The sequence below is a fragment of the Amblyraja radiata genome, chromosome 7 (assembly GCF_010909765.2).
Source record: "Amblyraja radiata isolate CabotCenter1 chromosome 7, sAmbRad1.1.pri, whole genome shotgun sequence".
NCBI lineage: Eukaryota > Metazoa > Chordata > Chondrichthyes > Rajiformes > Rajidae > Amblyraja > Amblyraja radiata.
This window is the reverse complement of record NC_045962.1, coordinates 71,216,669-71,240,200: the sequence shown is the minus strand read 5'-3', so window position 1 is coordinate 71,240,200 and position 23,532 is coordinate 71,216,669. Positions and strand designations below refer to the sequence as shown.

The 23,532-nt window shown below is 42.6% G+C and overlaps 1 protein-coding gene across 5 annotated transcripts in view; it reads right to left on the bottom strand.

Annotated features, from left to right (window-relative positions):
- mbd5 (methyl-CpG binding domain protein 5) overlaps positions 1 to 23,532 on the bottom strand; it is a 212,993-nt gene that overhangs the window by 79,211 nt on the left and 110,250 nt on the right. For 4 of the 5 annotated variants that reach the window (XM_033024722.1, XM_033024719.1, XM_033024721.1 and 1 more), the window contains exon 2: positions 18,582 to 19,258. In XM_033024722.1, the coding sequence (XP_032880613.1) occupies positions 18,582 to 18,691 (110 nt within the window). In that variant the 5' untranslated portion in view covers positions 18,692 to 19,258. Of the gene's footprint in view, positions 1 to 18,581; positions 19,259 to 19,713; positions 19,751 to 23,532 lie in introns of those variants that run through there. The other variant, XM_033024720.1, reaches the window with a different exon arrangement.

The window sequence follows — 23,532 nt, the reverse complement described above, 5'->3', positions numbered from 1 at the left end:
AATTTTTAAGGCAGCTTCAGGTAGATTCTTAATATCAAGTTCATATCATAGGAACAGAATTAGGCCATTCTACTCCCATCATTCATGGCTGATCTCTTTCCCTCTCAACCCCTTTCTTCTGTCTTCTCCCCACAACCTTTGACACCCTTATCCATTAAGAACCGGCCAATTTCCGCTTTAAAAATACCCATAGACTTGGTTTCCACAGCCATATTGCACAGATTTACCACCCTCTGGCTGAAGAAATTCCTCCTCATATCCTTTATAAAGATATGTCATAGAAACATAGAAAATAGGTGCAGGAGTAGGCCATTCGGCCCTTCGAGAATTCACCGCCATTCAATATGATCATGGCTGATCATCCAACTCAGTATCCTGTACCTGCCCTCTCCATATCCCCTGATCCCTTTAGCCACAAGGGCCACATCTAACTCCCTCGTAAATATAGCCAATGAACTGGCCTCAACTACCTTCTGTGGCAGAGAATTCCACAGATTCACCACTCTCTGTGTAAATATTTTTTTTCTCATCTCAGTCCTAAAAGATTTCCCCTTTATCCTTAAACTGTGACCCCTTGTTCTGGACTTCCCCAACATCGGGAACAATCTTCCTGCATCTAGCCTGTCCAACCCCTTAAGAATTTTGTAAGTTTCTATAAGATCCCCCCTCAATCTTCTAAATTCTAGCGTGTCCTTTTATTGAAGACTGGACCCCAGCGTGTGCAGGCCCAGTGACATCAAATGTTCATCTTACGTTAAACCAATTATCCCCGGGATAACTCTCGTAATCCTCCTTTAAACCCTCTCTAATGCCAGCACATCACCTCCTCATATATGGTGCCCAAAACTGCTCGCAATAAACCAAATGTGGTCCGAAAAGTGCCCTCTAAAGCCTCAGCATCACATCCTTGCTTTTATATTCTAGTCCGCTCCAAATGAATCCAAAATATATCAATTTGCCTTATTTACAATCGATTCAACCTGCAAATTAATATTTTGGGAATCCTGCAACAGCATTCCAAATCCATTTGCACCACTGATTTTGAAATCTTCTCCCCATTATAAAACAATCTATGCCTTTACTTCTACTACCAAAGTGCTTAACCAGACACTTTGCTATGCTCTATTCTTCCTGCCACCTCTTTGCCCATGCTCCCAACCTATCCAAGTCCTTCTGCACTCTTCCACACTACCTGCCACTCCACCTCTCTTTGTATCATTCGTAAACTTGACCATAAATCCATAAATTCCATTATCCAGATTATGAATATAAACATGAAAAGTAACAGACATAATAACGACCCCTGCAGAACACCACTCATCACTGATAGCCAACCAGAAAAAGCCCCCTTTATTCCCACTCTTTGTGTTCTGCCATTCAGCCAAACTTCTGTCCAAGCTCTAATACTCTCACATGTGGCACTTTATCAAAGACATTCTGAAAATCCAAAATCAAGGATTGAAAGGTTACCAAGGGTAAACAAGAATACATAGTGGAGATTACAGATATAAATCCTCTGTGATCTTATTAAATAGTGCTTAAGAAAGAACTGCAAATGCTGGAAAAATCAAAGGTAGACAAAAATGCTGGAGAAACTCAACGGGTGAGGCAGCATTTATGGAGGGAAGGAATAGGTGATGTTTCGGGTCGAGACCCTTCTTCAGACTGAATAAATAGTGCAGCAGGATTGAGGGGCTGAACCGCCACTTCTTAATCAAACTATACGTTCAGAATGGTTTTGGCATTTTGCCAAATCAAACTCTTAAATGCACATTAGATCAGTGGCTTACAGCCACATCACGACAGTTGGTGATTTATCGATTTCAGGCCACAAAAATCAATATTTATTGTTGAAGTTGAAGCCACCATCACTACTGCTACAATTTGAATTTACAAAGAATAATTATCAGAGTTGCTTCAGATGATTTTGTCAAGGTTATGAATTTGGGTTTAAAATCAAACTTGCAAATTCATAGTGATTCAGAACAAAATATTTAAATTGACGAATAATTGCCATGCTTATTTTCCAACAAAATCTCTGTGTCAGCTGGGCTTAATAATAATAAGGTCCTTTAGGTCAGTCCTTTCAGGACCCAACTCAGCTGATATGGTAGAGATTTGACAAACTGTTTTAATGCTGCTGGTGCTACTTTTCAGTTGAATTGTAAATAACATTCCATCCATAGGTAGTCAAAAAGATCCTACATCACTATTCAAAGAGTTGGGGCTGGAGAAAAGGATGGAGCTCTGAACACATACAAGTCCATTCTTCTAGCAGCACCACAGAAGTTGAAATGGTCTTTCATCTCTCCACTGCTTATGGAACATTTTTGCCAACATGGCAAATGGTACCCACACCTCAAAAAATTAACAGGCTCCGCAGAAATCTGGGTGAAATAATTGAAAATTGCTATAAATATATGTTTTCATTTTTAAAGACGAAAACAAAGTGAATTGAAGACCAATTAACCAAAATATCTTGCTTTGCAGTTTTGAAGCCTATTAATAAATAGTACAAAAGTTATTTGTTTAAGAATGAATGAAAAAGGAGTGTTGATAAAATTGCTGACATTGCAGAAAAATTATGTTTTTTGCATATTCTTATTAAGTAATGAGCACAAAGTGATCCAATAATACTTTCAATAGTTATCTTGGCAACACATCTACTGTATGCTTATTACATTATACTTCAAAGCAATTTGTCAGTTGGAGTCAACAGAATGTTACTTTAACAAACGATCCTGTTGTATTCAGAATAGTCATAAACAGTGACTGTACTCACTATTACTACACAAGTAAAGTTTAATATTAAAAATCAGAGTTTTGGAAAGAAACACAGTAAGGTGACAAGTTTATGTCAGCCTTGGATCAGTAGTAGCACTTCAGAGTTGAGCACGCATTTCACACATTAACTGATCCAAATATAGCCACTAGTGCAGGGCTCGAAATTAGCGGTTGCCCGGGTGCCAACGACCACCCAAAGTGCCGCTGGGCAACCTAAACGCCGAGTCATTTTGCCCGGCTTGGCACTGCAGATATTGGTTTATACCGAAGATAGACACAAAAAACTGGAGTAACTCAGCAGGTCAGGCAGCATCTCTGGAGAAAAGGAATGTGACGTTTCGTGTCGGCGACGGCTGTAGTGTGGGGCAAAGATACCAGGTGCGGGGTGACGAAGGGTCGGAGCGAATGACGGGCCCCGCACAGCAGAAGCAGCCGCTGCGACAGCGGCTCCACCTCCTCCTCCTCCCGCACCCCGTCCGCCCTGATAGCGGCCGCTGCTTGCAAATCCGCTAACGGCGATAACCTCTTTCAAAACAAACCCTCTCGCACGGCGAGGCCGGGAGGGAGGGGGAGGCCTCCTTCCGCCGTCTGAAGCAGCTGCACCAAAGATCCTACAGCTATAGGATCTTTGAGCTGCACCGCTCGGCCTCGCAATTTGCTGTTGGCTGGCGGAGGAGAGTAGGCGGTGGCGAGGAGATCCCAACTGCCTCCCCCTTTGGCGGTGGCACTTGGCGGTGGACAGGGACGGCCAAGGCAGCGGAGCGATGTTGTCCGAAGAGCGCTGACCTTCCTTCCTCTCCACCTCGCCCCCCCCTCCCTCTCTCTTGTACGCCCCCCTCCACCCTTATCCTGAGACCCCACCTCTCCATCCTGCACTGATCCCCATTCCCGTCTCTATTCAGTCCTCACTGACATCCCCTGTGCACCCCACCCAATCTCCCCCCCCTCCAATCTATTCATCCTGCGCTGATCACCCTATCCACCTCGCATTGATTCTCCTGCCACCCTCCATCCATCCTACACTGGCCCCCCAATTCATCCTGTACTGACCCCCCTTCCCATCCATTCTGCACTCCTTCCCCCATTCATCCTGCACTGCTCCCCCATCCATCCTGTACTGTTCCCCCATCCATCCTGTACCCATTCATCCTGGACTGACCCACCCTCCATTTATCCTGCACCGATCCCCCCCCATCCATCCTGTAGTGAACTCCCCATTCATCTTTTACTGATCCCCCATTCATCCTGTAGTGATCCCTCCATTCATCCTGTACTGATCCCCTCATTCATCCTGCACAGACCCTCCGATCCACTGTACTGATCCCACCATTCATCCTGTACTGATCCCTCCATTCATCCTGCGCTGACCCCCCCACCCCACCCATCATGTACTGATGCCCGCATTAAAAAAGAATGGGGGGGGGAACAGTTTGAAGGGTCTCGACCCGAAACGTTGCCTATTTCCTTTGCTCCATAGATGCTGCCTCACCCGCTGAGTTTTTCCAGCATTTTTGTCTACCCCCATTCATCCTGTACTGATACTCCCATTCATCCTGCACTGATCCCCCCCATTCATCCTGTACTGATCCCCTCATTCATCCTGTAGTGATCCCCCTTTCATCTTGCACAGACCCTCCGATCCACACTGTACTGACCCCCCCATTCATTCTGTACTGAACCCCATTCATCCTGTGCTGATCCCCCTCCCCCTCCCCAATCCATCCTGTACTGATCCCCCCCATTCAAGAAGGGGTGGAAAAGCCTGAAGGGTCTCGACCCGAAAAGTTGCCTATTTCCTTCGCTCCATAGATGCTGCCTCACCCGCTGAGTTTCTCCAGCATTTTTGTCTACCCCCAATAATCCTGTATTGATCCTCCCATTCATCCTGTACTGATCCCCCCCATCAATCCCGTACTGACCCCCCCCCCCCATTCAACACCACTGACATCCCCCGTGCTCTCCACTCACAATTTTACATACTCCAACTAACATGTACTAATCCACCTGCCGCAATTCATCCATTCCGCACCGATTGCCTTCTCAACCCCTGCCCCCCCCTCGCCATCTATCCCCCCCCCCCCTCCCTGAGCCTATTGTGCTGGAAATGTCTTCAGAGCGAACATTGACTATGTTTGATAACGGAATGCAATCAAATGTGTTTTAATTCCCAATGTTATTATTTGCTTTAGTCCATAAGATGGATTAATTAAATTGTGAACACCTGAAACATTAAAACCGCAGTGTTCGATTATCACTGCTACCGTTGACACGTTATTACAGAATTCATTTTAACGGCAAATCTTAATATGGAGTATCAGTCCTGTAGTTATTTAATGAGCAACATTCACAACTATACGTTGGATTTATCCAGGTTTTACTTCTACAGTCAGTCATGTATATATTTCAAATTTTGTCCGCGTATATATCAGTTGAAATTTTAACGTTAATTCTGAAGTGGGAATGATGGAAACAGCGTTTATCAATCATTTAAAAAAAAATCTGGTGCGTACAAACTGGATATCTTTATTGCTGTTCACAACACGTACATCTAATCTGAATGACCGGTAATGTGGCGTTTTGACACCTTTAAACATATTACCAAAAGAACATTTGCTGCAGTTATGTCCTTTGGCCATCTCTTGTCAGTTAGTGTAATGTTTAACCTGTCAGATGGGTATAGTCGGTTTTAACAGTTATTATCATAAAATGCCTTTAGAAATTTCCATGCAGCCTGTATATTTTGTTATGGATAAATTATGTGGAAAACGAGAGTGTTTTCCTGTGCCAATAGCAATAACAACCCATGCTATGGCCATGTCATGGTAATTTTCGGTCCTTCACTGAAAACATGCTTGCATCAATCTGTAGTGTGCATGGTTAAGCATATATGTTACCATGGTCCAGGATTTATTGACACAGGTTGATCATACGCTGAATAATCCAACCACATTTTTGTTTGGAAGTGGAAAGAACTAATAGAAATTGCATTAATTGCAATGTGTAAAAAGAGTCGAGATACTGTATTATAAGTTTGCTGCATGTCATTGGGGTATATATTATGTCTTGATTGGTGAATATGTTTAGTTTGTGACTTTATTTGAAGCAGAAATAATATGTGAATGCTTCATTGAGCATAATTCTGACTGGTAACTACACACTTTGTCCGAGCACATTATCGCACGCGTCATGCAAACCGTCATAAATGACCACCTAAACTGTCATTTGGCAACCTAAAAAGCTGCCTAGGTTGCCCGGCTGGCAACAGGGAAAAAAGTTAAATGAGAGCCCTGGTCACTAGTGTGCACTGCAGCTGTGATAAATAAACCTGCTTTATTAATTGACAACTTCCTTGCTACTAATTAATCGTCAAGGAAGAGACCTGGGGAACAGAGATTACGATCGCAACATAAAAAGTCAGATTAATTTGAAACCCTACTATCGTTCTTCCTCCAATCATTGTGTTTAATTTATTTGCTGGTTTGATTGCCAAAGGAACTTATCTGTACACAATTCTGACAGCCTGAATCTAGTTCTAAGTTGGTGATCAGCAATGAAATGGGTAAAGTTTAAGGCAGTGCTTTTTGTTTTGTGGGCAAAAAGGCGCCAGTACGCATCGAATTCCTCGCTGTTGGTGCCTAAGTGGATCATCATCCAAGAATTCGCATAAGCTGTTTAGGGGCTTGCTGTTTAATTCATAAACTTTATTTTAACTTTAAGAGGTGCCAATATGCCGGATCTGCGTGCACAGCCACAAAAAAGTCCCAATTTAAGTAGAGTAGGAGGCTTTGGAGAGATTTGAGAAATAATTTTCCATCCAGAGTGAAGTCGAAATCTGAAATACAAATGGCAGTTAGTGGAGGCAGTTGGAGGATAGTGGAGGCAGTTACTATCATAACTTAAGGAATATGTAGATAAGTAATTGAAACAATGCGCACCAGAGAAGTGCTGGAAAATTTGATGACCTGTGCGGAGACAATGGTCTGTTAACGTGCTATAAAAATCTATGTCTCTAATATTGAGAATTTTGATGGAATATGCACTCTTCTTATTTGACTCTCAGATATAGTGGTCAACACATTCTGTGTTGGCAGACAAAAAGACAGGAACATTCACATGCCTTTTGAACAAATGGGAGAAGAAATTACGATGCAAGTTGCTCAGCAACATCTAAAAAAGTCCTGTAGCACAGTTCAGTCAATCTTCCTAGTAAAGCATAGTGAGCATATGATTTGGATTTTTTTTAAATTGATCTAAAAGAGAACGTTGAATAGAGAAGTCACAACATATAAACTAATTAATGAAGTGTTCAGAGAATGCTTGTCAGTTCCCCTGGCAAAAACTCAGGCTTTCAATATTTCTACATTTTGAAAATGTTTACAGAGCCTCAAATTAATATCTGTATAGTTCACCTTGCATCGATATTCTTGGTCACACGGTCTATATGGTTCTTTAAAGCACTTCGCAATTATTCAGAAAAAATCTCACGATGGATATGCCTTCAGTGAATTACAGGTGAACTATAGCACTGCTGGAACAACACCATTACAGTTACTTTGCATAACTATACCACCTCTCTAATCATTTGTAACTAATGCTACAGAGCAGGGAAAAAACCTTGCAAATAATGAAACCAGCTTCCTTTAGACTTGACACAAATATAAACCAAAAATCCCTAAAGCACTAATTTTGGAAGCAATGCATATTCTGTTGGTTACACAAGATAACAGAACCTATTTAAAAAGCTTCAGTTAGAATTACAACCATCAGCAACCAAAGTACATCAGAAACTGTATTATTGCGTGGACCCAAGCAGAGATTTTAGTCACAGTGCCCTCCATAATGTTTGGGACAAAGATCCATCATTTATTTATTTGCCTTTGTACTCCACAATTTGAGATTTGTAATAGAAAAAATCACATGTGGTTAAAGTGGACATTGTCAGAAAAAATAAAGGCCATTTTTATACATTTTGGTTTCACCATGTAGAAATTACAGCAGTATTTATACATAGTCCCCCCCCATTTCAGGGCACCATAATGTTTAGGACACATGGCTTCACAGGTTTTTTAATTGCTCAGGTGTGTTTAATAGCCTCCTTAATGCAGGTATAAGAGAGCTCTCAGCACCTATTCTTTCCTCCAGTCTTTCCACCTTTGGAAACTTTTATTGCTGTTTATCAACATGAGGACCAAAGTTGTGCCAATGAAAGTCAAATAAGCCATATTGAGACTGAGAAACAAGAATAAAATTGTTAGAGACATCAGCCAAAAGGTAGGCTTACAAAAATCAACTGTTTGGAACATCATTAAGAAGAAAGAGAGCACTGGTGAGCTTACTAATCGCAATGGGACTGACAGGCAAGGAAGACCTCCACAGCTGATGACAAAAGAATTCTCTCTATAATATAGAAAAATCCCCAAATACCTCTCCGACAGATCAGAAACACTCTTCAGGAGTCGGGTGTAGATTTGTCAATGACCACTGTCTGCAGAAGACGTCATGAACAGAAATACAGAGGCTACACTGCAAGAATCAAACCACTGGTTAGCTGCAAAAATAGGATGGCCAGGTTACATTGCCAAGAAGTACTTAAAAGAGCAACCACAGTTCTGGAAAAAGGTCTTGTGGACAGATGAGACAAAGATGAACTTATATCAGAGTGATGGCAATAGCAAAGTATGGAGGAGAGAAGGAACTGCCCAAGATCCAAAGCATACCACCTCATCTGTGAAACACAGTGGTGGGGGTGTTATGGCCTGGGCATGTAGGGCTGCTGAAGGTATTGGCTCACTTATCTTCATTGATGATACAACTGCTGATGGTAGCAGCATAATGAATTCTAAAGTGTATAGACACATCCTATCTGCTCAAGTTCAAACAAATGCCTCAAAACTCATTGGCCGGCAGTTCATTCTACAGCAAGACTATGATCCCAAACATACTGCTAAATCAACAAAGGAGTTTTTCAAAGCTAAAAAATGGTCAATCCTTGAGTGACCAAGTCAATCATCCAATCTGAACCCAATTAAGCATGCCTTTTATATGCTGAAGTGCATGAAGGGGACTAGCACCCAAAAAAAGCATGCTCAAGATGGCTGCAACACAGGTCTGGCAGAGCATCACCAGAGAAGACACCCAGCAACTGGTGATATCCATTAATCGCAGACTTCAAGCCATCATTGCATGCAAAGGATATGCAATAAAATACTAAACATGACTACTTTCATTTACATGACATTGCTGTGTTCCAAACATTATGGTGCGCTGAAATGGGGGGACTTTGTATAAACACTGCTGTAATTTCTACATGGTGAAACCAAAATGTATAAAAATGGCCTTTATTAAAATCTAACAATGTGCACTTTAACCACATGTGATTTTTTTCTATTACGAATCTCAAATTGTGGAGTACAGAGGGAAATAAATAAATGATGGGTCTTTGTTCCAAATATTATGGAGGGCACTGTATGCACATAAATACTTCAAAACCCAGAGACAATTCAGGATTATTGAATGCAAACACTCATATAATGATAATTTTGTTCAACTATTTTCCCACTGAAAACTGTGTTCCACTTTATTCATCAACAATGCACTTTTGATGATTGTCAGAGGATTGATGTTATTTTTGTTTGAAGTTAGATGGCAAGATCTATGCTGCGACTAAAGTGGATGGATCATTCTTCCCAATTTTGGTTTTGCATTTGTTAAGAAATGATCTACTAAACTATTTTTAGGCGTTAAAATCCTTATGGTAAAATATTAAACAATCCCAAATGTATTTGTTGGAGTTTAGACTGAGATTATCTTGAGATTTGTACTTTTCCAGTGGCTATGAAAACCCCACAAGCCAATATAATTCTGCCAAATTACTAAAAATCCAGAAACTTTTACTCAGCTGTGCATAATATCAACCATAATATCAACCATATCCTATCCTTGTGCAACATCTACACTTGCCCACCTTTCAACAGGGGTAAATAATGCTCTGTTTTTGGCACAGATCAGATGTGATGTCCCTGCTATCTCAGAGATCCACCATCACAGTACTGCCCAGAACATTGAAACCCAGACCTTCCAGGAAGTCTGCAATGATTACTGCACATTCCAGTCCCCCCAGATAATTATGACAAAAGCATTTACATTTATGTAAGGCTTAAATGTGAAATAAATATCCAGGTAAAAGTAAATTAAAATGAATTTTGAGCATGTCATCGTTCAGATAAATTCATCAATGATTAATTTATCCACACCATTTTTCTTCTACACTGACAAGTCTAATAAACATCCGTATTCTTACTACCTCTGACAAAAAAAACCAAGTGCCTAAGAAAGACTATAGAAACCAGAAATCTGAAATAAAGATGAAAAACAAGATTATCCCTCCAGGAAAAGTAAATTCTCTCCTTCCCTGGGTAGTTTTATCTGCAGTGTATTTTCAGAATGTTTTGTTTTATTTGAATACTATATACAATCATTTAGAATGGAAATACACTCTTCACCCCATTGACCATACCAAACATCAAGCATCCATTTATACCACTTCTTCACTAAGCCCATTTTGTGATTGAGACAGTGCAGCGCAGATTCACGAGATTGATCCCTGGGATGGCGGGACTGTCATATGAGGAAAGATTGAAAAGACTAGGCTTGTATTCACTTGAGTTTGAGGGGGGATCTTATAGAAAGGATGAGGGGGATCTTATAGAAACATATAAAATTATAAAAGGACTGGACAAGTTAGATGCAGGAAAAATGTTCCCAATGTTGGGCGAGTCCAGAACCAGGGGCCACAGTCTTAGGATAAAGGGGAGGTCATTTAAGACTGAGGTGAGAAAAACCGTTTTCACCCAGAGAGTTGTGAATTTATGGAATTCCCTGCCACAGAGGGCAGTGGAGGCCAAGTCACTGGGTGGATTTAAGAGAGAGTTAGATAGAGCACTAGGGGCTAGTGGAGTCAAGGGATATGGGGATGAGGCAGGCACGGGTTATTGATAGTGGACGATCAGCCATGATCACAATGAATGGCAGTGCTGGCTCGAAGGGCCGAATGGCCTCCTCCTGCACCTATTTTATATGTTTCTATGTTTAGTCTCTCCACATCTCATTAATGGGCCTGTCCCACTACGGTGATTTTTCAACGGACTGCCGGCGACTGTCATGTTACCGGCACCCGCCTGAAAAACCAGGAACTGGAACGGCAACTGTCAGAGTGGAACACACACACACACACAAACACATCGCAAAGGCGGGGGCCAGGGCAAGCGGGGGAGTGCTGTCTGAAATTCACACGGTACAAAGCCAAGGTGATACAGACACACATCGCGATGAACAGGAAGGTTGGCACTGTAATTAAGATGGGCAGCACAGTGCACGGTAAGTCATTTAAAAGAGGGGAGAAGGGGGGAGAAAGAGGGAGAAAACTTGTAAGAAGCCAGACAACTTTTAATGCCAGAGATACACAACTGTGAAGTTCAGTCGACGTTTAACATTACCAGTCGGTTATCCTTGGTTCTGAAACCTCCTGCTTAAGTTTTTTTGAAAATGACAGGACAGCAAAGGCGATTAACTAAAACTACCTATGACTACCCATATCTACATGGCGACCCCACTACAACTGCACCTACGACTACAGGATTATTGATTTTCTCCATGGCGACCACTTTTTGGTCGCAGAAAACATTTCAACATGTTGAAACATTTTCGGCTACCATACTGAGGCCGCGACTAGTTTCCAGAATGCGGGAACTCCTCGCGACCATGAAGGAGACTCACCAGAGACCACCAGTGAACATGTGGCGACCATGTGGCAAGCAGAGTCTCCTGCACTCGCCTAAAAAGTCGCCTAAGTGGGACAGGCCTATAACTCTCCTCGATTCTACCACTCACCCACACACTAGGGGCAAACTACACTGGCGAAATGACACACCAACATGCATGTCTTTGCGATGTGGGAATAATTTGGAAAACCAGACGGAAATCCAAGTGGTCACAGCGTGAACATGCAAACGGCACTTGGTTTGATTTACTCCATGTTGCTACCTCTGAGACTGCAGGGCTATGAGCTACACCAATGTGCCCCCTAAATAGTGGTATGTTGGTGCATGCTACTTGCAAGTCTCATTTATCCATACCTGGCCAATATCCCTCGAAATCATTCGTATCCATCTCCTGTCCAAATACTTATTAGAGACACAGAAAAATAGGTGCAGGAGTAGGCCATTCGGCCCTTCGAGCCAGCACCACCATTTAATATGATCATGGTTGATAATCTAAAATCAGTACCCCGTTCTTGCTTTTCCCCCCATTCCCCATATCCTTTGATTCCTTTAGCCCTAAGAGGTAGATCTCTCTCTTGAAAACACCAACATGAAATGTTGTTATCATACATGGGTTAACTATTTCCACAGGAAGCTAAATCCAAATGCCCATCAGCCAGCACGTGAAAAAATTATCCCTCAGGTTTCATTTAAATCTTTCCCCTCTTGCCTAAAACCCATGCCCTCATGTTCTTGATTCGCCAACCCTGGGAAATAGACTCTGCATTCACCCTATCTATCTCCATCACAATCTTATACACCTCTATAAGATCACCACTTAGTCTCCTGAGCTCCAAGGAATAAAGTCGTCGCCTACCCAAACTGAACACAATACTCCGTGCGATCTCACCAACATCTTGAACAACTGTAACATTACGTCCCAACTTCTATGCTCAATTCCTGACTGATGAAGGCCAGTGTGCCAACAGCCTTCTTCACCACAACTCTTTGCGACACCAAATATTAATCATAGAGCAAATAGGTTTTCTAAGTGAAAACAGAACAAAAATATCAGATGAAATAAATTCACCCTAGTTGGAGGGCAGTAATTACAGATTCATTGAGAACTGCTCTCATTAAGAGAGCAGGTCTTCTGGAGAATCTTAATATGGGTATTTTGTAAGAGGTGGAAGGTTAAGAAGGGATTTGTGGAGGATATCTTCACACAGATGTTTGGAATCTGGAAGGAACTGCCTGAAAGAGTGTTGGAGGCAGAAATCCTAAATATTTATCTGGATGAGCATTTGAATGGCCCAAGTGTAGAGGGTGCAGAGCAAATACTGGTAAATTGGATTGGTATAACGGTTGCATGGACAGGGTTCGTTGATTGAGCAGTTTCTGAGCTGTACAAGTTTTTTTGAGTAGTATAAGGCTGAAATTCTCCTTTCATAATTCCCTCTTGTGAAATGATGACCATGACTTACAGCAATAATTAATTTCTTTGTTCTGGTTCATATCTGGTGCATATGACAAATAAACACTGTTGATAAAGACTCTTGATTGGAATAATTGTATGGTAGCCCTAACTCAAAGATGCTCCAAAGCACAAGGGGAAATAGGTAACAATGTTGAAACTGGAAGAAAAGTGTTAGAGATGTTGGACAAAGTTTTGACAGGGTGAAAAAAGGAGGCACGGGGCAATACAAATGAGTGAATAGGTTAAAAAAGAGCACAACACGGGTGATCAAGGTTTCACATCACTCAGGCTGGAGAGTGAGGAATGAATTGAAGATTAGGATGAAGTTGTGCAAGTTGCAAATTACAAAAGGATAAAACAATAGGCCGCTTTCACCAAGTTTCAATAATGAGGACAAGGATTTTGAATAAAATGCACTAGAATAAAGGTAGCTTGTTGGGTTAGAATACGGAAGTGGCGGCGCTGTTAACAGCTACGGCTCGCCTGCAGTCCGTCTGTCTTTACTTTTTTCTGTTGTTTTTTTTGTCTTGTTTTGGTTAAGTTTTAGTTTGTTGGGTTGTGTTAGAGGGGGTGAAACATGTTCTCTGTCTCTTCCTTCGGGGGAATGCGACTTTTTCGTGTCGTATCCCCCTTCTTTGCCTCCGTCTGCGCTGAGGCTTAATGGCGGAGCTGGCGGCCTCCAACCTGCGACCGACCCCGAGGCTCCGGAGGCAGAGCCAGCCAGGACTTACCAACGAGAGGCTGGCCGTCTTCGGGGCTAAGGCAGCGCTGGCCCGACTTGCTGGTGCGGCGTTCTGGCTTTCGGCGGCGGCCTGGAGCTGATGCAGCGGGGCTCGGAGCTGAGACTGCGGGACCCGGAGCTGGGGCAGTGGCCTGGAGCTGGGGCGGCTGCCCGGTGCCGAGACTGCGGGACCTGGAGCGGCGACTGCGGGACCCGGAGCTGGGGCGGCGGCCCGGAGCGGAGACTGCGGGACCCGGAGCTGGGGCGGCGGCCTGGAGTGGAGACTGCGGGACCTGGAGCTGGGACGGCGGCCTGGAGCGGGGGCGGCGGCCCGGAGCTGATGCTGTGGCGGGCCGTCTCGGAGACGGCGTTCCGGCTTTCGGCGGCGGCGACATCACCACGGAGGTCCGCTGGACTGGAGAGCGGCATCTTCGGCCTGGATCGATCGCCTCAGCGCAGAGGGAGAACAAGGAGGGAAGAGACGGAGACTAAGACTTTGCCTCCATCACAGTGAGGATGTGCTTGGTGAACTCACTGTGGTGGATGTTTAATTTGTGTTTATTGTATGTTTTGTTATTATTGATTCTGTGTATGACTGCAGGCAACATAATTTTGTTCAGACCGAAATGTCTGAATGACAATAAAGTATGTATCTGTCTGTCTGTCTGTCTGTCTGTCTGTCTGTCTGTCTATCTATCTATCTATCTATCTAGAGATCCCAAAGATACTTGCATAGAATAAGATATGAAAGTTGAATATGATGTTTAAGTATGGACATGTTCTATGAAAGTTTACAACAAATACATCAATGTTCATTAAATGCCAGACACACTTTAATACAATTCAAGGTCTTACATAGACTACACTTCTCTAAAATAAAACTAAATAGAATCTTCCCACAAATCTCTCCTATTTGTGATAAATGTCTACATTTAGAGGCTAATTTAACACATACGTTTGCAAACTGTATAAAACTTAAACATTTCTGGACTGATATTTTTGAAATAACTTCAGAAGTTATTAATACAAAACTGGACCCAGACACAAAATTAATAATACTTGGAATATCAGAACAAAGCTTAACACTCACAACAAACCAAAGAAATTTCCTCAATTACAGTATAATAACCGGAAAAAAATTAACATTAAAATTTTGGAAAGGCCCTACAACCCCCACAATTAAAATGTGGATTACGGAAATGTCGGAGACCCTATACTTAGAAAGAATTAGACTTGTCTTAATGGACAAACAAGATCTTTTCCATAAAATTTGGGCTCCATTCATTACCTATCTGAAGGGATAGATTGGCACAGCACGAGGACCCAACTGAAACTTGAACTCAGGAATAGATGAAAAACTATACTTTATAACCTACGAACCTATCTCCATTGATGTATTACAGGTAACCCATTCCACCTCCCTTGTTTTTTTGTTGTGTTTTTTTTTTTTGCTTTCTTTTTTATTTGTAACTTTCTACCCTTTCTTTTTCCCTCTTTCTATAAAAAATAAAAACACTAGAAGCAGAAGTAATTGATAATGGAAAATTTTAATAATGTATGACTGATGTATATGAAAAGTTTTTTTACTATAATATGTAACTACATTTTATAATATGTCTACTTCTAATAAATAAATTAAAAAAAAAAAAAAAGTATGGACATGTTCTCATTTCATTCCTTAGAATCCGGAAGTGGCGGCGCTGTTGAACGGCTGCGGCTCGCCTACAGTCCGTCTGTCTTTACTTTTTGTTGTTGTTTTTTTTGTCTTGTTTTAGTCAAATTTTAGCTATTAGGTTGTGTTATGTGTGGGGGGGCGGGGGAGGGGGGGGGGCTGAAACATGGTTTTCTGTCTCTCCCTTCGGGGGAATGCGATTCTTTCTGTCGTATCCCCCCTTCTCCGCCTCCGTCTGTGCTGAGGCCTAATGGCGGAGCTGGCGGCCTCCAACTGCGACCAACCTCGAGGCTCCAGAAGCAGAGCCAGCCAGGACTTACCAACACGAGGCTGGCCGAATTCGGAGCTGTGGCGGCGTTCCAGTGGCAGCGGCACGACTCGGGGTTGAGACGGCGCTCCGGTGAGGGCGGCCCGGCTCGGGACTGAGACGGTGCTCCGGTGAGGGCGGCCCGGCGCGGGGCTGAGACGGTGCTCCGGTGAGGGCGGCCCGGCTCGGGGCTGAGACGGTGCTCCGGTGAGGGCGGCCCGGCGCGGGGCTGAGACGGCGCTCCGGTGAGGGCGGCCCGGCTCGGGGCTGAGACGGTGCTCCGGTGAGGGCGGCCCGGCGCGGGGCTGAGACGGTGCTCCGGTGAGGGCGGCCCGGCGCGGGGCTGAGACGGCGCTCTGGTGAGGGCGGCCCGACTCGGGGCTGAGACGGTGCCCCGGTGGCTGGGGCGGCGTTCCGGCGGCAGCGACCTGAATCCCGGGCTCGGCCGCGGGCCAGTGGACGACATCGTCGGGAGCTCGCAGGTCACAGGCTGGTGCCTGTTTTCCGGAGCTCCCGCGGCAACAGCTGCGTCTGCTGGACTGGAGGGCGGCAGCTTCGACCACCCCGGGCCGCGGAGTTTGAACCGGCCCTTTCGCGGAGCTCGGTTGAGCCGCGGGACTGATTACCATCGCCCGGTGGGGTAACAACATATCGCCTCAGCGCAGAGGAAGAATACGGAGGGAAGAGACAGTAACTTTAAGACTTTTGCCTCCATCACAGTGAGGAGGTGCCTGGTGAACTCACTGTGGTGGATGTTAATTTGTGTTTATTGTGTGTTTTGTTGTTTATTATTATATGTATGGCTGCAAGCAACGACATTTAGTTCAGACCGAAAGGTCTGAATGACAAATAAAGGATCTAATCTAATCTAGTTAACCAGTCCAGAAAGCAATTTGGAGATAATTTTGTTTCATAGAGTTTTGAGGATAAAATAATAACTGCTAATTATAAATCCCTTAGCCATCAATAGGCTGAGAGAGCCAAGACTATAGACTTTACAAAAATTTAAGCAATTTTTTACATATAATTAATGTATTTAGAATTTGAAGGGAATAAAATAGTCTGTGTGAACATACTATTTGAACAACAGGTTAGCAGGCATAAGGTATACAAGCTGTGTAGGCACACAATTTGGTTCGAGGTCAGAATTATTTTATTTACATAAAGAATTATCAACACAAAATAAATTGCCAGCTCCAGCAGGGTATGGCTTGATGTCACAGTTAAAAAAATTCATTTACATGGGTCCTGATGCCGAGTGAAAGCTATATCTGGGATCATGGGTATTACATGATTACCATTTTCTTCAAAACTTTCAGTTCAGAACAGGTATTCACAGATATTGTTTAGAATTAGATTTTTGTTTTTCATCAGGAGATTGCATAGATACAGGCGAGAATTAATACCAGGAGTCAGGTAGTTCCATTGTGTCATGGCCCTGTGAAACAGACTTCACGAAGCAGCTTGTAATTTCCTGCACAGTGTTTTTGCATCTGCACTCGGCTCCATGCCCTACAATGAAATTTGGCATCCTGATTCACATCACTCCCTAGCTTCGCTCTGCAACTTCTAGCTTTCTCGACCCAAAGTATCACCTGTCAATTCGATCCACAGTTCCGCCTGAACTGTTTTGCTCAAGATTCCAGCATCTGCAGTTCCTTATATTTCCACCCCAGCCTTGCACTCACCCCTCTCAAAGGAGAAAAATACTTTTCAAATATTAAAATGTGCAATAAAACCATGTTACTGTAATATCAGCAACAACATTCACGACAGAACTCTACTGAAGGAGGTGTAACTCAGTCTCTGCAATCAACTGCCATGAGTAATGCAAAAGCCTGTTAAAAGCTTTATCCCTTCATCACAGGACCATGAGAAGGAATTGGGGCGACAACATCAATTCAATGTAGATTGGTGAATTTGACAGGCAAAATCTGCCAGTTACACATCAAATGAAAAAGTGTCAAATTAACAAAGCAGGAACTTAAGGCTTATAGTATTCCATGTTCAAGAATTTTCTTTTTAAAATAATTCCTCCCCTTCAAAACAACTCAAAATGGAAATTGCAGATTTACGAAGAACTGTTAAATGGAATGCACTCAGATGTTCTTAATGGTCCATTGAATTATTGTCTACATTTATCATTCTAATCTTTGGAATTTATAGAAGATACATTCAACGCAAAATCTGTATGTTTTGCTCGAAAAGTGCCTTCAGTCACTACTCTTGACCACTCTGTGCTGACAGAACACCTCAAATAGATCAGCCAGAACCTTTCTTTTTGTGTATAAAATAGGCTGATATCTTCATACCTTAAACATCAACATAGCTTTCATATTGAATCCACTATGCAATTCCAACAAGAACTTGGAAGAACATACAATGTCTATTTTTTCCATTCACTATTCAAGGAACTACTTTGTAGTTTTAAAGTCCATACAACCCCACATAAATAACAGACCAAATTTGATGTTATGCTATATTGTATAATTAACTGTTAAATATCAAGATTCATTTACAACAGAACAGCCTTGTTTTTTTCAAAAATATTTGTAAAACCGACCACTTTATCTCATTCATCTGAAAAAGCCATTCTTGTTAAAAATGATATTCTATTGACCTCTGTGGCGATCACGCAGTGAGCAATAGCTAACTAGTTTATTACAAATACATAGTTGGTATTCATCTCCAATTAGAAGACACTGAAAAAGTGGAAATATTAAATTCTATAAATAAACAATTATGAATAAATTACTTGTTTTAAATTAATTCCATATTTGACCCCAAACTAATTGAAGTTATTCTCTCTTCCACTGCCATGCCCAGATTAGCACATGACATAAATATAGAACAATGTGTACCTCATATATAGCACTCCATTCTGGTCAACTTGCCGCTGCCATCCTATTGGAACTTGGACTGCTGAGCTCCCACCATCTTTTTCACCATCATTCTCGTTTCCTCCATTCATTTTCACGTTTCTGCTTGTGACACCCTAAAGATATCAAAAGTCAGATGATATCTTCGGACTTCATGTCATCATGGCCTCTGAAACGTGACCATATGGTACAGTGCTTGCCCACTGTACGAAGTAATCAAGATCTTCTGGCTCAATGAGGAATCATCGCTTCAAAAACCACCATTTTGTTTAAAATCAATGCCTCATGATAATCCACATTCATTTAGTGCTGTTGGATGATTCAGAGGGTTTGGAGTTGTACAGTAGTGCTACATGGAGAGAAATGGTTGCTTCCTGAACACGATGTACATGATTCACAATATCTCAATCCGGTTCTGAACTTCAAGATAATTTATGTCATGAAAGCAGTTTTTTTCAGCTTCACTTATTCTGCAGACTAGTGTTGATTATGAAGACAAAGTAATCTTCTAATTGAATCCATAGTAGGCCACATTCTTCAATGAACATAATTTCTCAGGCAAATGCAATCCAGATGGTTCTCGCTTTTAATAAAATAACCTTCTGACTTCACATCTCACATTCTGTAAGTTTTGAACAATCCATTCTTCATACAAAATCCTGTAAATATACAAGTTTAGTTTAGATATCTGAAAATGTACACACTGTGCATAATTAACAATTAACTTACAAACACATAAATGCCAATTGTCCACCAGTTACCTTGCATAAATTATACACTGATGTCTAGTTAAAATCATAGACTCTCATGAAACGATAATGTTTCAATAGGAACTTGAACCAACTAGAAAATAATTTAAATCATGATGAAATTAATGCCTTGCTTTAATAAAAACATGAGAATTAAGATAAATTGACCAACATCAAGATTTGTCCTTGGAATTCCAAGGTAAATGTCATATGTAATGCAAAACAATAATTATATTTCTCAAAATTCAAATTATGACTAAGCCCAACTCATCCATATAAAAAAACACTGCACATGCTCAAATGCTATGAAGTGCACATTGCATTGTCAGATATGGAGTATGTTAAATATTAAACCTCACGTTTACCATTTGGGTGAACCCAAAGTATTGAGCAGCTGTATTAGTCACGTTGTTTACCATGTTCCTGCACATCAAAAGGGAACAAAAATGAGAATGGCAAATACATGATTCAGTCAATGAGAAGTCAAGAAATAGGCTTTTCAGTAAATATCTGAAATAACTGACAAAAGTAATTTGTTGAAATGGTAAACTTCAAAACCAGTGGAATATGAAATGTTATTAGCTATATTTTGAACCTAGTGCCTAACGAAATATATCGGATGCAAGAGAAACAAAATATACTAGACTAAGTGCAGTACCGCAATGCAATATTCCACCACTCACCCGTTCCCCCAACGCAACCTGTTCCCCCAATGCAATATTCCGCCACTCGCGCATAGCCCCCAATTGCGCAGGCATGGCTCATTTCCCCTCAACCCCAACCTCTCTCTACACCAACGCCTGCACCTCCACAGACACCTCTGTCAAGCTTCTCAAGTTTGCGGATGACACAACCCTGATTGGACTGATCCAGGATTGGACTGATTCAGCCTTCACCACGATAGCCCCACCAGACAGGCTGAGAAGCTACAGGAATTAGGGCCCAACATCCCCCTGTGCCTGGGCCCTGGACTTTCTCACTGCCAGGCCCCAGGTAGTCAAGATGGGAGGGAATACATCAAAGTCCCTCACCCTGAGCACAGGATCGCCCCAGGGTTGCGTCCTCAGTCCCCTAATGTACTCCCTGTACACACATGACTGTGTGGCTAGGTTCAGCTCCAACTCAATAATCAAGTTTGCTGATGACACTGGGGTGGTGGGCCTGATCTCAGACAACGATGAGAAGGCCTACCGGGAGGAGGTGGCTGATCTGGGCACTCTGGTGTCAGGACAACAGCCTCCTCTTGAACATCAAAAAAACGAAGGAGCTGATCGTGGACTTTAGGAGGGCACATCATCCGCGGACGTACACACCATTGAGGATAAATGGGGATACTGTGAATAGGGTGAGCTGTTTTAAATATCTGGGAGTCCACATCTCTGAGGATATGACATGGACATCACATGCCGCAGCATTTGTGAGTAAGGCAAGGCAGCGCCTTTACCACCTCAGGCAATTGAGGAAATTCAGAGTGTCTCCGAGGATCTTCCAGTGCTTCTGCTCAGCGGCTGTGGAAAGCATCTTGTCCGGAAATATTACCATCTGGTTTGGGAATTGCTCTGCCCAGGACTAGAAGGCTCTGCAGCGAGTAGTGCGTTCGGCCGAACGCACTATGGGAACTTCACTCGCCCCCCTGCAGGAACTATACATCAGGAGGTGCAACTCCAGTGCTAATAAAATCATGGGAGACCCCTTCCATATAACCATATATAACCATATAACAATTGCAGCACTGAAACAGGTCATCTCGACCCTTCTAGTCCGTGCCGAACACATAATCTCCCCTAGTCCCATATACCTGCGCTCAGACCATAACCCTCCATTCCTTTCCCATCCATATAACTATCCAATTTATTTTTAAATGATAAAAACGAACCTGCCTCCACCACCTTCACTGGAAGCTCATTCCACACAGCTACCACTCTCTGAGTAAAGAAGTTCCCCCTCATGTTACCCCTAAACTTCAGTCCCTTAATTCTCAAGTCATGTCCCCTTGTTTGAATCTTCCCTACTCTCAGTGGGAAAAGCTTTTCCACGTCAACTCTGTCTATCCCTCTCATCATTTTAAAAACCTCTATCAAGTCCCCCCTTAACCTTCTGCGCTCCAAAGAATAAAGCCCTAACTTGTTCAACCTTTCTCTGTAACTTAGTTGCTGAAACCCAGGCAACATTCTAGTAAATCTCCTCTGTACTCTCTATTTTGTTGACATCCTTCCTATAATTAGGCGACCAAAATTGTACACCATACTCCAGAATTGGCCTCACCAATGCCTTGTATAATTTTAACATTACATCCCAACTTCTATACTCAATGCTCTGATTTATAAAGGCCAGCACACCAAAAGCTTTCTTTATCACCCTATCTACATGAGATTCCACTTTCAGGGAACTGTGCACAGTTATTCCCAGATCCCTCTATTCACCTACATTCTTCAATTCCCTGCCATTTACCATGTACGTCCTATTTTGATTTGTCCTGCCAAGATGTAGCACCTCACACTTATCAGCATTAAACTCCATCTGCCATCTTTCAGCCCACTCTTCCAACTGGCATAAATCTCTCTGTAGACTTTGAAACTCTACTTCATTACCCGCAACCCCACCTATCTTAGTATCATCTGCATACTTACTAATCCAATTTACCACACCATCGTCCAGATCATTGATGTACATGACAAACAACAGTGGACCTAACACAGATCCCTGTGGCACCCCACTCGTCACTGGCCTCCAACCTGACAAACAACCATCCACCATTACTCTCTGGCATCTCCCATTCAGCCACTGTTGAATCCATCTTGCTACTCCACCATTAATACCCAACCATTGAACCTTCTTAACCAACCTTCCATGAGGAACCTTGTCAAAGGCCTTACTGAAGTCCATATACACAACATCCACTGCTTTACCCTCATCAATTTCCCGAGTAACATCTTCAAAAAATTCAAGAAGATTAGTTAAACATGACCTTCCAGGCACAAATCCATGTTGACTGTTCCTAATCAGACCCTGTTTATCCAGATGCTTATATATATTATCTCTAAGTATTCTTTCCATTAATTTGCCCACCACTGACGTCAAACTAACAGGTCTATAATTGCTAGGTTTACTCTTAGACCCCTTTTTAAACAATGGAACAACATGCGCAGTACGCCAATCCTCCGGCACTATTCCCGTTTCTAATGACATTTGAAATATTTCTGCCATAGCCCCTGCTATTTCTACACTAACTTCCCTCAATGTCCTAGGGAATATCCTGTCCGGACCTGGAGACTTATCCACTTTTATATTTCTCAAAAGTGTCAGTACTTCCTCTTCTTTGATCCTCATAGTTTCCATAGCTACTCTACTTGTTTCCCTTACCTCACATAATTCAATATCCTTCTCCTTGGTGAATACCGAAGAAAAGAAACTGTTCAATAACTTCCACCCCTGCAATGGACTGTTCCAGCTGCTACGGTCAGGCAAACACCTCAGTTGCCATGCTGTGAGAACGGAGAGGTTGAGAAGGAGTTTCTTCCCAGAGGCCATTAGGACTGTAAACTCCTATCTCACCATGGACTAACTTTTACTGTACTACGTCTTTTTTTTTAAAGTGCTGTTTTTTTCCCTTTTTCTTTCCGCCCACAATATTTAATATGTAAAATAATATGTGATTCTGTTCCATTCTGTTTGTAGTTTGTTTGGTTGTTTGTTTGTTTGTCTTTTTGCACAAAGCGCGAGTATTGCCACTTTTCATTTCATTGCACATCTCGTATGTGTATGTGACGAATAAACTTGACTTGACTTGGATGGGGAGGAATCTGCCTACAGACAGGAAGTGTCACAGCTGGCGTCCTGTAACCGTCGCAACAACCTAGAGCTCAATGCTCTTAAGACAGTGGAATTGATTGTAGGCTTTAGGAGAGCTCCCCCTCCACTCACCCCTCTCACCATCAACCACACCACAGTCACATCTGTGGAGTCTTTTAAGTTCCTGGGAACCATCATCTCCAAGGACCTCAAGTGGGGGGCTACTGTCGACTCCACAGTTAAAAAGGCACAACAGAGGATGTACTTCCTGCGGCAGCTGAGGAAGCACAATCTGCCACAGGCAATGATGGTCCAATTCTACACGGCCATCGTAGAGTCTGTTCTGACCTTCTTCATCATGGTCTGGTTTGGCTCAGCCACCAAGCACGACA